The sequence below is a fragment of the Penaeus vannamei genome, chromosome 19 (assembly GCF_042767895.1).
Source record: "Penaeus vannamei isolate JL-2024 chromosome 19, ASM4276789v1, whole genome shotgun sequence".
Lineage (NCBI taxonomy): Eukaryota > Metazoa > Arthropoda > Malacostraca > Decapoda > Penaeidae > Penaeus > Penaeus vannamei.
Window position 1 is genome coordinate 16,529,552 of NC_091567.1, and position 17,500 is coordinate 16,547,051.

Consider the following 17,500-nt stretch of genomic DNA (forward strand, 5'->3'; position numbering starts at 1 on the left):
TTTTGTCTGAATCCATTTAATTATGGAAAAGAACATTAATACACAGAAATGTAATGCATACCATGATCTAAAGTTTAATTTAATGAAAACTCATAATATCATAACTGCCTTTAGAGTTTGGTTGTACATAATCTATTCTTTTGTATCTATTTATTTTGAAGAAACCAATTAATATAAGTGTCATTGTAAATAGACTAAATTTAGATGTGCTCTAGCCTAGCAAGTTGGTTATGAAGATGGAGTTTGTGACCATAGCATGGTTGACCTGTAAGTCTTTCCTTTTTTAATCCAGCCACAAAGGGCTGTCATGTTGACATTCAGTTTTGTATGATAAGGTAAATTAGCGCAGTTCTGTGTCACTCTTTTTTACCCAGAATGAATAACATGGCCAGAGATGCAAGCGAGGCCCAAAGAGGATCTAGTTTCTGTCTCACTTTTGTTGATAACCTCTGCATTAAGAGAACATATCTATTGAGTTTGACATTGTCAGACATTAGATTAGAATGCTAATTTTTGGCAGCTGTTTATTGTGAATTATTTATAGGTCTTGATTGACTACCAACTTTTGGGTTCACGTTTCCTACGTAGGGAGTTTGTATGCGGTAAAGAGCAAATGATGTCATGGTTCTGTTAGGTCATGAAAACTAAGTGATGTAAATGTTGTGCAGTTCTGTACATTGTATTGTTTGCAAGTTTCAAGTCTACTTTCACTTTTATTTTTGTATAGAGACCCAGATTGATTGACGACTTACAACTTGATTTTGATACTTTTTGGATTAAAATTTCTTTACTTCTTAGAATTGTGAGCATTACAAATACCCTTCATCTGCAACCTTTTAGTGCTTATGGTTTACTTTGTTAATGAAATCTCCAATATGAAAATGCTAGATAGATAGTTTACATGACAAAGCTGTATTTTTCCTTCATAATCTGTAGTCCTTGGAGATACATTCTCCAGCTGTAATAAGTAGGAGAATCTAAACTTAGTAAGTTAATCTCAGCATTTTGGCAAGGCATCCCTCCCAGGAAAGACATTCTTGAAATTATTTATTGTACAAATAGGTTGGCACTTGATTCTTTGCTGGAGATTTTAAAGATTTATCATATTACTTATATAAATTAATTAGATGTAAAACAAATTATTTCAGTACTTTTTGAGGTGTGATCTGTAGCTCCAGAGTGAGATGTTCCCACATCCAGCATTCTGTTTACACAGTGAATATCAACAGACTTGAATGTATAATCCCTAACAAGGTTTTTAGTGATGTATCTAATTTTATGTGTCTGTTGTAGTCACCTGAGTGACAAATGTGAGTTAGCTTGCTTACCTCTGGTCTCACTCCAGTAGACCTCTCTATAACCCATTTCTCAGCCTTGCTGTATGTAACTGTGCCCCTTCTGATGTTCACATCTTTTAGTGCTATTGAATCTTCTGTATCTAACGTCTGTACATGTGAAATAAACGTTGAAGAATAACAGAGTTTAAGATATCATCCTTAAAGAAGAACAACAGAGTTTAAGATATCATTCCTAAAGATTTGAGTTAATTGTAATAAATATTGTGTGTATGCAATGTACATTGAGGTATGAAAAAATACTAATGTTCTTTTATTTATATATTTAAAATATATAGACATTTTGTTCATTGATAAACCTTTCATAAAACTACCAAATAGCTGTACAGAACATGTACAATTGCAAGGTTACTAGTCATTAGTAAGCATGATTGAGACTTTTAACAATATACACAAAACCCCCATTAGTCATAAGGACAAAATGTAGAAAGACAAAAAAATGTCTAATATTATATTTCATTCCCTGCAAATGTTTTGATGAAACTTGGCAAACAGCCAAATAAATAGCACTACAATAAATACTTCAACCTGGACAGACTCCACACAAACCATACAGCAAACTCAAGACCAACAGAGATCAGAGATATGTAAACAATTTTAATATCTTTTGTAGTACATTCACAAAATTACAACAAATGCAACAATTCAATAAATTTCTGGGGATAATCTCATCCAATCCCCACTTTATAGTTATAATATGCTCTTCATATGTTCATAGCAAAGGGGAATATGGGTAACTTTGGCTCTATCCTCATCATAATAGCTTGCAGTTAGTTCATAATTTAAGCATACCTATTGGCTGACAGTATATTAGAATGACTACAGTGTCAATCACAGCTCTTGCTATGCACTAAAAACAATGATATTGATAGGCCAGTGAATGTTAAGTAAGTTATAATATGGAAATTACTGTTCTCTCTATACACTAAATCTCTGAAGTATATATTTTGCTTAAACTTTATTTCTTGTGAAATTCAACATGCCATATGGTGAACCACAAATCAACAAGTGAACACTGACTGCAGTTATCCTGGCACTGGCCACTCAATAGATGGTGGGGTAGAGATGCTGCCATTTCTTGACTCTTTTCTTTACTCTCAATCTTACTGTAAACACTCAAGCTATCCTTCTCTGTGCTTACAGCAGAAGGCACTGTGATTTGACCTTCACTGCATTTATTTGTTGCCTGTGATGAGGATGCAAACTTTTGCATTTTGTTTATTCCCTTCAACAAGACTGGTGGTATATTTGGTTTCACGACCACTCCTTTCCTTCGTGGCAAACTATCAACACCTTCTGGTGAAGAAGTGTGAGTTTTACCCTTAGATGTGCTTGGTCTTTTGCTGGGACTTGTAAAGACTTGCGAAGTTTGTGAGCTTTTACTTGCTAGCAGGTTCTTGTTAGTTTCCACAGCACAAGGTGGACTATTCTCCCTTGTCTTCATCACAGATGCCTTTGTACTGCGCATGTATGATTTCAGAGCTCCTGATGGCAAGGACATTCTTGATGCTGATCCACGGCTCAGTGATGAAATCTCACCTTGAACACTGTCCTCCTTTATGGTAGATCTCCCCTCCAGTTTAATATCATTTACTCTTTTCATTAGAGATGAAAATTCATGGTCTGTGGCAGCATCAGCACCAGTAACATCATCATCCCATATAACCTGACTACTCTGTTGCAAGGTGCTTGATTTACCAACATCATTTGCAAAGTTAGTGCAACGAGCAACAGTATTTCGCCGCACTAGAAGCGGCATTTGTTTCATTCCACGACGACTGAATTTTCGGACCATCTTTTGTACTACTCCAGCCTTCTGCACTTCTTGGCAGACTACATCATCATCCTCAACTTTAAATTTACAATCTCTTTCAGCATTTTCTTCATGTTCTTCCTCCATGACTGACTCTAATGCAATGCTGTGATCTCCATCATTATTTAAACCAGCAGCAGTCTCTCCCTCTATATGTTTTCTGTGAATGCTTTGGATGTCTCGAACACCTTCTTCCGAGAAGCAACCATCCCTGCTAGGGGGGAGGGAAGGTCTGCCATGGTCTGTGCTGGTGGCCCCGTTCCCCCCAGAGAGGGGCCAACCGCTAAAAAAGACGAGAAGCCAGACAAACGAGGGCAACTAGGAGAACGCATCAACTCTGAAAAAATGGGGAAACCATTGGTGTTGGGAATTTATCACAAAAATGGCAATATGAAAAATGTGAATTTTTTCTTTGTATCAAGACTAAAATTAGTTAATCATCAAACACAATTTTTTTCTTAAAAGTCTGATGACCCTTCTGCCTCTGGTTGCAGAAAAAAATGCAAAAATTCATTTCCAGTTCTAAGATGAACATATAATTTAATTGAAAAATATATAATAATAAAGACAATAAGTCAGTTTCTAAAACACCTGACCTATAATCATAATAAATAGTTGTTTTTCCCAACTACTACCAAGAACTAATTAACTACAAAGATGCTATTATGAAGGTGAAAAAAGTCCCTACCCTTCTCAGCTCTACTTAGAAGCACTTAAGGATCAAAATGTCTGCAAGTAAAGGCAAAGACTCACTTCAGCTTTATTGTGAACTATTAACCCCAATGATCTGGATGATATGACCATCATGTCATGAGAAACAAAACTGGTTTGAGAGGCTGGTAACATGAATAAGACATCATGGGAAAATTTGGCTGTGAGTCGTGGTGAAGCTGATGGCCAGGGTGATAGAAATTATGAGTGCACAAGACTCTTGGAGGGTGATTAGACTTATTTGACTTTTAGGAAAGGGCTTTCTCATTATTCCCATCAATAAATGATTGTCAAATGTACAATCTTGGAGCCATGACTAGGAGAGTGTTGGCTTCTGGGAGGACACTATTTTCAGGCTTTGGAAATAGTGTTCCTGGCTGCTGTTACAGGTGGTGCAAGTTGTATTACGTAAAAATTCTAAGATGCAAAAAACAAAATAATACTTGTTATAATCATTGCATTGAGTTAAGGACTACATAAAGTGATTATACCTAACTTGTGCAAGGAAAACTGTTTATTACCATCTGGATAAAGCAAATCAAATGACAAATATAGACAAATGGCAAAAAAGCTAAAAAATGCTTATGCAGAAAAAGAGAAAATATTCGAAAGGGAGAGGCGTGGAGTCTTGTCACCACGCACGAGTGTTTGTGTGCACCCTGCTTACAAGCTGCACACCCATCATAGTGGCTGCTCAAGTAAGCCTAATGCCCATGTTTTAGGACATGTGATGGCAGTGAAGCATCCAGATCTAATGGGTTAAGCTAGTATAGCATTTGGGAATTAGGTGTTTGGTTTTCTTTTAAAAAATCAATAAATAATAATCATAAATATATACACACATATAACCACTCTTATACTTGCCTTGAATACGCTTATGCTTAGTACAACACGCACACATGCAAACACAAGATGAAGGAGTAAATTTCAACTTATGTGACCATATTTTCATAAGAAATATTTTCCCAGCATTCCCTCAGAGTCATTAGCCTAGAGAAATATAGTCTTTCTTGTATTCAGTGTATGAACTCTTCATGTATAGTAATGAAATAATTTACATTAGCAGGGAAGGTTGTGAGGACATCATGTTAGTGTATCATTATGCAAAGTAATTTGTGAGCAGTTTCAAACATACAAATATTGTGATTCTCTAATGTATAGTGGAAAAAATTAATTCATCTGTTACAGATAATTCCACACTGGACTTTAAAAATGAACATACTGGCTGATCAAGGTCTAATTACTCACAAATGCTTTACATATTACAAAATTTACAGGCCTCAAGGATACAATCAAGATACCAGAACTTTAAAACTGACCTTTTGTTTCTCACTTTTTCAGAAAGTTCTGAAGACTAAGGACTTCCTGTCTATTTTCTTTTCTTTTAGCATGGAAAACAATGTTCTGATCCTCATTCATTCCAACACATTATCTCTCATTGTCAACATGCACCCAGCATATCTTGAAGTCAGTAAAGACCCAACCTTTCAATGACCCGGTAATTTAATGCTCATTTCCACAAGCTCAAAACACAATGGACTCAATCAAATTTAAGCAGAAAATACAGCTTTCCATAAAACTTTGTTAATTTTTCATCCAACAAAAGACATTCTACTCCAGATTTTACATAAACTAAAGGCAAATTTCATAACTAGCAAGATAATTGGTCTTCTGAGAAACTACTGACAAAGACCTATTTCACTTCAAACATTTCTAAGAAAATTGCAAGAAGATTCACACAATCCTGCCTCACATTTACTGCACTCTTTGAAAACCAAGGTCAACTATTCCATGAACACTTACTGTTCCATCTGCATCTCCTTCAAGCATTACTACTATATTCAGATTTCCACCATATCAGACAAGGCTTCTCCTACCTTTCCCCCGTGCCGAGCTCAAACTCGCCCCTCTTCGCAATGGAGATTTTGTGTCTGTGTCGTTCCCTGTATTGGTGTCACTGCGCTGCTCTGTGAAGGGTTAGAAAGCTGAGGTAATCTTGGGTTATAAGAGCACATGGAGTTTCAGCAATGAAGGAGCTGTGTGTACTTTTTGTATTAAGATTAAAAATGAAAAAAAGGCAAGCAGAGTGTAACTGTTTGGTAATAATTTTGTTAAGAAATTAATTAATAATTATTTTCATTCTAAGATATTTGGAAATGTATTTTGTGGCTACTGTTAATACTAAAGCAAAAAGTAATAATCTCTCACAAAGTATTGTAGATTTTCTTGACTACTAAATCAGAAGCACACAGAATAAAACTATTCATGCAATACACATTAATGCCAGAATATTGCATGTTATGCAAGCAAGATGGATAACATAAACCATACAACTACATTAATAAGCATAAGAAAGGCAAGCAGATCAAGCAGATTCAATTTCCAACATCCATATAAAATATATGAAGAATGGAGAGGTTAGGGATAATAAAAGCCTAGGGTCAATTAACTACACAACACTGATCAAGTCTGCAATCAAAAGCCTCTTGAGTGATGCGCTGAAGAAGAGATGCAAACACCAGTTTCAAAACTGCATTCATAAAAGATAGATAGACGAGATTGCATATATTCTTAAATTGGCATATTACTATGAATACAGTTTTGAAAACAATGAACCTAATTTAATATTTTTCCATTGGTCTATGATTTGTTGACACCCAACCAGCAACTCAAGTAACTTATATACACTGAAAAAATCCTCCTCCTGCTTTCCAGTGCATGCATACCATACTGGCATACAACTTTTGTTCTGCTGACTGTCACCCTTTCCATGCTGACCAGCACAGCATGCCTGGCCACAGTGGTAGTGTGGGCTCATTACCTTGCATGTTGGCGGCTGTGAGGATGATATGCTCTAGTTTTTCCCTAAGAGCTGTTACTTCATCTGTCCTCAACTGTCGTTCGGCTTTGAGGAAGTGGCCCAGCTGCCGGCATAGCTCTCCCAGGTCGGCCTCGTGCTGCGGCAACACTCGTCAACTCACTACATAAAGGCTCTCACACTACTTTCATAACGTACACAAGTCATTCTCAGGATGGATCACCATTTCTATCAGACATCACTCATGCAAGTAAACCTAATTATTCATTTTAAGAATTCACTACTCACATGCATCATTTGTGGTAAGTTGATATTAATAAAAAATAAAAAAGACTAAACAAGACAATATTTCTGAAACAAGGGCTCTATGAAAAGAGAAAACATAAATTCTATCACATAACTTCTGGAAAAAGCAGCTTGGGTATGAGCCATTCCACAGCTAGCATGATAAGGAAAACATGGCTGCAAGTCACTAGGACACTAAACAAAACAAGGAACAGTTACTATGGCTAGAGGACATTCAACATCACATGTACCAGTATAAAGCACACTCTGTACTACCAACATTCAGCTAGCAGTCTAGTAGTTTTTAAATATTATGTAAAATAAAGACCATTTCTTAAATGCAGAAAGTGAGGTGACCAAAGTTTTAATGACAAGTGTTTCCCATGTCATTTAGATGACACTGAAACCTCCATTATTACAAGAATAGCTTTCTAGCCAACATTGCATAAAATATTTTCATTTGAATCCATGGAGTTAATGAGGAACTCAATCTTGTGACCTTAAACAGCTTACTGATGATAAAGGCGATATTTGTGATGAAGTTAACAATGGCAAAATATAACTCTGTCCCACACTTTATGCCACATTACAAGAGACTATACAAAACAAAGTATCCATTCATGATCATAAAGTGCACTTAAAACAGGGGTTACATTAGAACACCTTACCAGCAAGGTTATACTAGGGCAGGTGGTTAATGGTACTAATATATCAACAAAAGTGTTGAATTGATGAGACCATCTCATGTGAATGTGAATATATACAATACAATATCCAACAGCTTCAGCATGAATCATTCCCATATAGTACTAAGATTTTTTAACCCTTTGCCACTGAGTGGCATATTCCTACATGCCATAGCTATTATGGACCAAGTGGTGGGTGCCTAATGATGCCCTCAACCTACTGAACTAGCCAGGCGCAAACAGAGGAAACTGTTAGGGCGCGCCACTAGCCAAATTTTTAACATAACATTATCTATTTGACTATCAATAAAATTACTGACATGTGTAATAACCTAAAGACTGCTATGATGGAATTTATTATTCATGTATATCAACATGTACATAACTAACTATTCTCATAATTATTCACCAATATTTTGCCTGTGAAATTATCTATCACATCCTAAGATTAATATCATTAGATGGTTAGGTAGCTCAGTCCTATACATTAATATATTTCTGATTCTTATGTCTGTGGTGTCACCTCACTTTTGCCTGGTCTTCATCAACCATCACTTACTGAATGTGCCTGTTCCAGTTGTTGAGTCAGCCGTGCAATCTCCTCATTGCATAAGGCTAACTCACTTTCCCGCAATCGCAGTTGTGTGCTCAGGTCACGGCCACAGTCATCCTATAAACATTTGTGGAAATAAAACATTTGGAAATATTTGGCTTCTCCTATAAAAGAGGTCACCCTCAAGCACATGACTGAAAATTATACAAATAAATATTACAAGTACAAAATATTGAGATACATTTGAAATTAATGTCTTTTTTCACAAAGCATCAAAGAACTTGAATGAGTTTTCCTCTTGTTCACTTATCCAGGATATATTTGATTTTTCTAGAGCCTAACTTTGACTGTCAAATACATCTAGTGCAATTTAAGGAAACTGTATAATTCTGAACACTAACCTTTGCTTGCAGTTGTGACACCTGTGCAGTTAGGTGGACTTTCAGCTGTTTGTTCCTTGCCTCCAATTCTAGCACCTGCTTACTGGTGTCAGAAAGTTGCTTACTGAGTGAGTCTACCTTCTCCTCCAGGGCAGCTGACTCCAGGCACTTAATAGAGTACTTCTGCGAGAGAGACAGGATTTCATGTCGAATATCTTCCATCTCTGCTTCATGCTCCTTGTGAATGGCACCGATGTCATGTCCTGACTGCATCTTCCTAATGAACTCCTCCTTGAACTTGGCTATCTCTCTCTGCACTTCAGCCTCATGTGCTTTCCTCATAGCATCCAGGGCAGCCAGGGTAGCCTGTGTCTCTTCAGCCAGTGCTTGTTCCTTTTCTGCCTGTAATGCTGCTAGTTCTCTCCTGTGCTTCTCCTCCAATTCAGCTAACATACGCTTGTGAGAGTTCTCCATAGCTCCCAGACCTTTCTCACACAAACCCTAAAGACACAATTACAGTAATGAAGGGATGTTTGCAACTGTCTTCAAAATAGATACCTCAACTTCACACCAAACTACAGTTCCAGACATATTAATACATATGTGGCATAGTCAGTATACACTTACCCTGAGATGCTCAATTTCCACTTGATATCTCTGCCTTACTTTCTCCTCACACATGTCTGGCTGACTTCCAATAGACTCTTCATACTGTTGCTTAAGTGCAGAGATCTGGGCCTCATACCCCTCCTCCAACAGGCACAGACGTCGTTTGAGTTCAGTCAATTCATCATCACTGTCCCGTGTTGGAGGTTCATGCCTTGACTGTTCCCGCAGCCTAGACAGTTCCTCCTCATGCTGGGACTGAAGAGCTGACATTGCTATTTTGTGGTCTTTTTCTAGAGCCTGAAATGTATATGATGGGATAACAGTGAACAGGGAATGTAAAAAGCCTACATCTCTACGTAAATGTACATAGTAATTAATATAATTCATGTATGAATTTATACACATGTACATAGTTATCAGAATGAAGAGTGGGTGTGGGAGGGTGGGTGGGTGGGTGTGGGTACATGCATGTGTGTGCATGTGCATGTAAGTGTGCATGTGAATGTGAGTATGTGTGTGTCTGTATGTGTGTGTGCAAGTGTATGTGGTTGCATGTTTGAGTGTGTATGATTTCAAGTGTGCATGAGTGCAACTGTACATAAATACAAGCGTGTATGAGTGGGAGTGGGAGTGCGAGTGTGCACACGAGTGAGTGCATACTAACCTTGAGAGTGTTGAGATACTCAATGCACTGTTTACATTCTGCTTCACGCTCCTTTACACGCTTAGAATCCAAGTTCTTCTTGAGCTTAGCAACCTCTTGCCGCAGTTCTTCACACTGTCGGCATCCGTCTGCCATACCAGTGATGTCTGAGGCTCTGCGTGACCTTCGTGATGTCTCACTCTTTCTCTTGGCCTTGGGGGAAGGTGGCATCTTGGTGGGTGATGACGACTGAGAAAGACTAGGACTTAACTCATTATCGCCTTCCTTCCCAAAGTCTGCAGGCTGTGACTTGAGGGAAGATGGACTGGCTTCTGGCCTGACCTGACTGGCTGCTTGGAGGACAAGTTTGGTCAGTTCAGAGTTCCCCTGAGCTGACATTTTGTTGAACAGGAAGGTAAATTCTGCCTGATCAAGGGCAGGCTGCACCAGACTCTCTAGGGAGGAATCACAACCACCCAGGAACATTAGGAGGTGAGCCTCACTGGCCACAACATCACTAGCAGAACCTATCATGTCTCGGTTTTCCTCCACTATGTTGAGATGTTCACATGTGGATGTTGTTGTGTCTCCTTCACTCTGCACCACTGCTAACTGACCATCAATGACTGCTTTTTGTGCCACAACTGCAGCAAACTCTGACAGTACCATATCCATGGTAGCTGTTACTGAATTAATAACTGCAGTGTCACCTGCTCTATACTGTGCCAGCACTGCCTCATACTTGTTACTAAGAGTGAAAACAGCCTCCTCCATCTCCTGCCGCAGAGACTCATCAGCAGCTGTGTGGCAGCGCTCAAGTGTGGCAGCCGTGACCTGCGTCACTGCTTCAGGTGATGTCTCTGAAGGTGAGATGAGGTGACTGAGCCTCATGAGGGAATGTGCTGCCTCAATATTGACCAGCTCCTGGTTAACCAACTCCTGTGCCATTGACCAAACCTCTCGCATCCTCACCTCCTCCAGTAACACTGAGTCATCGTGAGGAGGTCCTGATCCTGTCACAGTCTCCCTGGCCATCACCACAGCCACTTCATGAAGCTTGCCCTCTTTGTACTGTGTTACCAAGTTGGCCAATGACCTCTCACGCTCCAGGAGCCGACTCTGCAGGTCACGACATGTCTCCCCCAGGATGGCAGGAGGAGCTATGTTTGTCCCTCTACCTCCTCCAGGCTGGGGCCCAACACTTAATGCAATCTCTCCCTGCACAACAAGCTTTTCTGCCAGCAGGCTCGTGTAGAAGTCAAGCGGTGCCATTGTTTCCATGTCAAAATCAGGATTGGTGAGTTTCTTCTCTAGGAATGATAACTTGCGGTGAGCCTCAATCAGCTCTTGCAACTTGACTGATGCTTCATACATATGGGGCCTCTGGGCTGCCTGTACCACCTGTGAAACCTGAGTCATTACTAGAGTTTCGTAGGCAAGTCGCTCCGCAAACAGTTTCAACTGCATGTCTCGGGTCCACTTTCCTGTTGCCTGCAGAAATGGAAAGCATTAAAATCAACTAGTTTTAACAACCAGTTTAGATACATCTACATACAAAGTGAAATGAACATAAAAGCTATATAAATATATGTATTTATTTATGTACACAATGAAATGTACATGTATATAGTTAGACTATTTCTATTCATCTCTCTTCCTATATGTTTTAATATATTTACCTTCAGATGGTCTCGACGATTATTAAGGTCCGTTAACTTATCCCTGAGCATATCTTGTAAACGTAACACTAACGGACGCAACCGATCAGTTTGAGCCTGATCAGGTGGGGAATGGCGGAGCTGAGTCAACCGAACAGCAGTATTCAATCGCTGCAGAAGAGATGAGATTCCTGGGGCCCCACAAGAACATATACATTCCACTGACCCTGCCCAAGCCACACACTCTCCAAGCTGAAAGGTTTGCATTTGTTAGTGTAATATGACCAGGGCAAATTGCTGCCTAAGTGAACCATGAACTATGAACTATTCAAATCTTACTGGACCTCTAGATGAGACTTCAAAATATAAAGTTGACTATTCCATTACTGTAATATGTTATATAACTTGGTATGCTATACAAAACTTATTAATACTAATTACAACATTCATTGGCTTAATAACCTAATCTAGCAAAAATCATTTCAAGGATATTTACTTGTAACTGCAAAGTAGATAGGACTTTCTCTAAAGCTGATAATCTTTCCCGCAGTGATTTAGTCTCCGAATCAGATCGACTTATTTTAACAGTCTTCTCTGGAGTGGCTCTGGGTGAACGTAGTGTTTTGCGAGGGACTGAAGGCGATCGCATGGGAGATCTGAAGGCAATAATACAAAAAGTCATGTACAAGAAGAGAAAATTTCTACACATACAACACAACTGACTCATAAGGGTCATAAAAACTGATAATTAAAACTAGTAATTCCAAACATTCTTTCAAGCCAAAAAAATGGTCACAGGCTTATAAAAAAGACAAAAATAGAACACCAATAACAAGAGTTACCTTAGTGGTGAAACCGGGTGCGTAGGAGACCTAGGTCGGGGTTCCTTCTTTGGAGTGTGTGAAGGCGTTGGGATGGCCTCTCCCGTGATGTTGGAAACCTATGCAATGTTTTGGAGTAAAATTATATATAGGCGAGTAAATAACACACTGCATTTCATTCTAAAGAATTAAAATCCTTGTATTCCATGTAAAGAAGACTCAAATATAGAGCAAAGAAACAGAAATTGTGATGTGATATTTGCAATATAAGAAACGCATGAGCATTCCTTTGTTTGTTTGTTTTAAATCATTCCCTTCATTCTACCAGCATCTGGAATTATCTTATATTAGATAACCACTGAATTTCAAAAAAAAAAAAAAAACATAACCATACTCAAATCAGCCTACCTTTGACTCCAGAGCATTGAGGCGCACAATGGCTTTCATGGCTTCTGAACTCCCAGGACTGTCCAGAGATTTTCTACGTAGACGTGACGACTTGGTGGAATCATCAAAACTCTTTGATCTCTTTGGTACTTTGGTATCTTTCGTCTCACCCTTTCCCTCCTTCACTTCTCCTTCCACCTACAGAAAAACAGTTTTCAACTCTTTGCACTTCTAGTGTGACATGCACTTAAAAGAACATTAAATAATTTTGCACAAACTGTGACACTTCCTATTTACAATGCTAAGACTTACCTCTGGAGAACAGCTGCCTTCCTCATTCTGAAGCAACTGCTCTATCTTTGCTTCCAACTGCGACAGCTTCAGCTCCATATCCTTTGAGAGTGTGAAAGACTCGCGGCCCTTCAGGCTCTGGGTCCGTCTGCGGTCACGGCTTTCTGCTCGGCTGATCTTCTGCTTCAGAAGCCGAACCTGAATAAGTTGGCCAAAATCAGTGAAATTCAAAAGAAAATACAGAGTAAATAAAACGTAGAAAGAAGTTATAACAAATGATAGATGAAAGAAGAGAAACTAATGAAGAAAAAAAAAAAAAAAAAAGAAAGATAATATCCACCTGCTTCTCAGAGGCAGTCAGCTTGTTAGTCAGATCTTGTATTCTGCATGTCATAAGATTCAGCTGAGAATTGAAGTCCCCTTCACTTCCCTTCAGGTCCTGACGCAGCTTCAGATTTGACAGCTCAATATCATCATGCTGGTTCTGAATATCACGAATCTCCTTCTTCAGTGCCTTGATCTCATTCACAGCCTTCTCAAACCGTAGCCGAAGTTCAGTAAACTGATCTACCAACCTGCAGGGATATAACAATATTCAGTTTTTATACCTGCTTAGTCTGAAAGCAATAACTATCATATTTTTCCAAGGAAAAATATAATGCAGATAAAGGTTTGAACATGGAAAAGATGCTAAAATAAAATGCAAAACTTACTGCTCCTTATCAAGGTCCTCTGGATCTTGAGTGAGGTCAAAGTTTGTGAGGTCTGTGATGGACTCAATACGTGGAAGGTTCTTCCTTGAAGAAAATCTCTCACGACTGCTAGATATGGAGAGACTCGAAGATGCTCTCCTAGCCTATAAGGCATGAAAAAGAGAACAGTAAAAAAGGTCAATACATAAGAATATATACATCTATCCTGACAATGCCTGCATTACACAATACTTATATACTAATGTATTTTAATCTACTGTTTATTTCTACTATTAAGGGCCCTTCAAGAAAGCAAATCCAACAGTCTGGGTAATAATTACTGAATAAATTCATATTGGACCTGTATATCTATCAGAATATCATATTATTTCAATCAGAAACATCTTAAATCAAACACTGTAGCTCACCTGATCTTGCAAATCTCTCTCTAACTCACGGATTCTGCCACAGAGAGCTTCATTCTCCTCAATCCCTCTGTGCAAACGATCTGCTGTGTGGTCCAGCTCCTTCTGCGTTTCCTTAAGGGAGTCACGCAGGGTATCAACCTGTTGCAAGAGAGGTACATGAATATGACGAGTATTTTGCAAAATTCTTTTTTGTGACCTTGAAAAATATTTTTTCATACAGGAGACCTGGGTATGATGTTTATGGTTCTGATGGTTGTGCATATCATCTTTTCATCATCAGCAATACTTGATAAACATTACATATTTAGTGATTTAGAAGTCAGAATTTAGTTAACCCCTAAGTTCTGGATGATATTACAGTCCTGTCATGGAAAAATCTGAGTAGAGGAACAGGTGATGTAAACATGTTAACATCAGGTAAAATGGCCAAGGGTCAGGTGGTGCAAACTTGCTGTCATGAGCAAAGGCCAATGTGACAAAAAAGATTCGCCTCAGGTGCACAAACCTCTTGGAGTGTGATTTGACTCATTTGGTGCTTAGAAGGGGCTTTAGCATTATTCCCATCAATAAATGAATGAGGAATGTAATGTGCATAAGCCATGACTGGCTGGATCAAGGGAGGACACCATTTCCATGCTGCACATCATATTCCTGGCTGCTGTGACCGGCGACGCAGTTTGTATTACGGAAAATTGAAAATTATGAAAACATAAGATATATGCCACAAATGACCAAATGTTCCCTTTTCTTTTTTCTTGCACTGAGTTATTTACTACATAGAGAGATGATACAGATTGTGCAAACAAAATAAGCTATTAACATCTGGATAAAACAAATCAAAAGACAAATATGGACAATGGAAAATGGTAAAAAAAGCTAAAAAAAAAGTTTATACAAAATAACTTTGCAAAGGGGAGGCACAGAGTCTTGTCATGACTCATAGGTGTTTGTGCATGCCCGGCCTATGTGCCACACACCCAGGATGTTGGCTACTTATGTAACCCACTGACTGTATTTTTGGCACCGTCATTTCCATGAAACCAATAGGTTCATTAGGAACACCATCTTGTGCACTTCTTTGTATTACTATTTATAAAAGATGTAATAGATACACACTACACCAATTCCTTCCTTCCCATACATATAATGGCTTGTACTATAACTGGAAAACCAATGTATCTAAATATAATGTCAATTACATGTTTCCTTATATGCCCAACTGAGTTAACGTTTATAAAACAATTGACAAGCAAAGTAAAAATAATTTTAAGTTTTAAATTCAGTATATTAGTATACTGCTGATTTTATTGTGCACAAAAAGCCCCAAACCCACTATGATTTCTTCACATTTCTTTGAAGAGCAATATTACAATTACTGCAAAAGCTCCCAGCAGAGTCTCATTTCCTGGCAATATAATATTAAACTGCTTTGTTTACTTGAAAAACCATTACCAGAAGCTAGTAAGTCTAGAATCTACAAATCTTATTAGAGAACCAAAATAGAACCTCAAAAGGCTTTGTTGCCCATAACCTAAAAATCCAAAAATTTTGTTAAAGATCCAACCCCATAAGGTAAAACACAAAATGAACAAACGGTACCACAATGATGGGGGGCTCAGAAGTGGTGGTGCCTTGGGGGTGAATGCCCAGGGCAAGGGAGGTGGTGCTGGAGCTCTCCCTTGCATGAGCCTCTTTCACCTGGCAATACCACCAACACCACATTATTTACAGCGTAGCTAAACATCCTCAACAACATCTTTCACTGACATTCACATATGTATGCTTGTTTGGTAAATCTTTTGACAGACAAGTAAACATACTAACTTGTCAGCAAGCCATTACACAAGCATCAACTTTACAGGCTTTTATTTTATCAAGCCTGATAAATTTTCATAATCAGGCTACCATCAAGGACCCAAAATACATTATATATAAAAGAAAACACTTGCCTCATCTCTCTTTCTTTCAATTTCATCATTTTTGCCATCCAGGAGAGACCGCAGTTCCTTTACAAGGTCCTTCCACTTATAGACTTCTGACTTCTCAGACTTCAGATTTTCTCGCATCCGAGCCAACTCGTTTGTAAGGTGCTCGATCTGTGGGAGCATATCATTACGTGTCAAAAGTAGAGGAGTGAGTAAAACCTGCTCAAAGAGTACTGCATGTTTCTTTTTTCTCCAAGACTTAAACATGTATCATCTAATTTACATTCCAATAACTTGTAATATATAATAAATGAATACATTTGCTTTCAAACAGTAGCTTCCTCTCTTATATCTAGTTTAGTTACTATACTAACATCCTCCATATTTCACTTTTTTTCTACCCGCCCCCTTTATCCTTTCCACCTCACGTACTACCCTATGGCCCACCTGGGTTGTAAGCTCCTGGTTTTCCCTCTTGAGGCCGGCCATCTCCATTGCCCCAGGTATCCTAGTGGGGGCGTTGGCACCACTTGCTCTCTCACATTCCAGCTCTGTTACCAGGCCCTGAATACGGTTCTCTGCCTCTTGGAGTGATCTAGAAATTGTTATTTTATAAATTTTTTATACTCAATACACAAAATACATTTTTCTTTTGTATAATATAGATTATGCTTGAAGAAAAAACGATAACATTAACAAATGAATTATTACTGTCTAACATCTTTTCTGTCTGTATGCATAACAGGCATGACCACACAAGCACTAAGATCAAACAACAAATCAAAGCCTATCAAGCCTGTATACCTTTCCTTGGGCCTCCATCTATACCTCACCTTGTAAGTGTGCGAACAGACTCATCATGGCGACTGGCTTGAGCAGAAGTCACCTCTTTGTACTTTAGTTGCCACTCCTCACGCTCTCTCAGGAGTCTGTGGTTATGTTGTAAGGCAAGGGGAAATGGACAAAAGTGGTGGTGGTAGCAGTGGGGTCACAGGCAGGTGGTAGCAGCAGCCATGGATCCAAGTGTGGTTGTTAGGGTAGGAAAGGGGGCAACTTGTTAGCAATTCATTTCATGCAAGCTGTTATACTCACACATTGAGTGCTGGTCACTTTTATTGACTAATAAAGTCTATGGAGATTCTCTTGGCTACACTAAAGTATACTTCTCTATCTCTATAATCTGGTAAGGGAATCTAATACAACGCTCATTGTCACTCAAAGCCTAAGTAAGGACATTGTAACATTATCCTGTTTTAAAATTCTTGTCACTTACTCTACAAAAACAGCAAAATGTCTTATACATTTTTTTTCATAGTCACACCATTTTTCATGAATTAACTATAAACTAAAACTTTCCAAATCAAACATAAATCATATTAATCTTAAATAATACAAACAGATAAAACAATGCATATTCTCAAAGAGAAATGAAAAAGGAAGATAAA

General features: G+C 38.5%; 2 protein-coding genes across 26 annotated transcripts in view; one reads left to right on the forward strand and one right to left on the reverse strand.

The window, feature by feature from the left end:
• Positions 1-1,476, forward strand: part of LOC113804591 (endophilin-A) — a 64,732-nt gene extending 63,256 nt beyond the window's left edge. The window contains 1 exon segment of the mRNA XM_070134029.1: positions 1-1,476. This exon segment is cut by the window's left edge and continues 2,542 nt beyond it. The gene's annotated coding sequence lies outside the window, so the exon portion shown is untranslated.
• A 125-nt stretch (positions 1,477-1,601) lies between these two features.
• The window catches only part of LOC113821556 (uncharacterized), a 155,498-nt gene continuing 139,599 nt past the window's right edge, over positions 1,602-17,500 (reverse strand). For 14 of the 25 annotated variants that reach the window (XM_070134025.1, XM_070134024.1, XM_070134017.1 and 11 more), the window contains 19 exons: positions 16,889-16,984; positions 16,503-16,650; positions 16,080-16,226; positions 15,730-15,828; positions 14,131-14,268; positions 13,724-13,866; positions 13,351-13,585; positions 13,032-13,208; positions 12,741-12,917; positions 12,354-12,451; positions 12,008-12,167; positions 11,533-11,763; positions 9,875-11,344; positions 9,229-9,507; positions 8,623-9,102; positions 8,228-8,338; positions 6,701-6,836; positions 5,757-5,846; positions 1,602-3,505 (listed from right to left, as the gene is read on the reverse strand). In XM_070134025.1, the coding sequence (XP_069990126.1) occupies positions 3,318-3,505; positions 5,757-5,846; positions 6,701-6,836; positions 8,228-8,338; positions 8,623-9,102; positions 9,229-9,507; positions 9,875-11,344; positions 11,533-11,763; positions 12,008-12,167; positions 12,354-12,451; positions 12,741-12,917; positions 13,032-13,208; positions 13,351-13,585; positions 13,724-13,866; positions 14,131-14,268; positions 15,730-15,828; positions 16,080-16,226; positions 16,503-16,650; positions 16,889-16,984 (4,603 nt within the window). In that variant the 3' untranslated portion in view covers positions 1,602-3,317. The remainder of the gene's footprint in view (positions 3,506-5,756; positions 5,847-6,700; positions 6,837-8,227; positions 8,339-8,622; positions 9,103-9,228; positions 9,508-9,874; positions 11,345-11,532; positions 11,764-12,007; positions 12,168-12,353; positions 12,452-12,740; positions 12,918-13,031; positions 13,209-13,350; positions 13,586-13,723; positions 13,867-14,130; positions 14,269-15,729; positions 15,829-16,079; positions 16,227-16,502; positions 16,651-16,888; positions 16,985-17,500) is intronic. The other 11 variants (XM_070134027.1, XM_070134022.1, XM_070134014.1 and 8 more) reach the window with 6 other exon arrangements.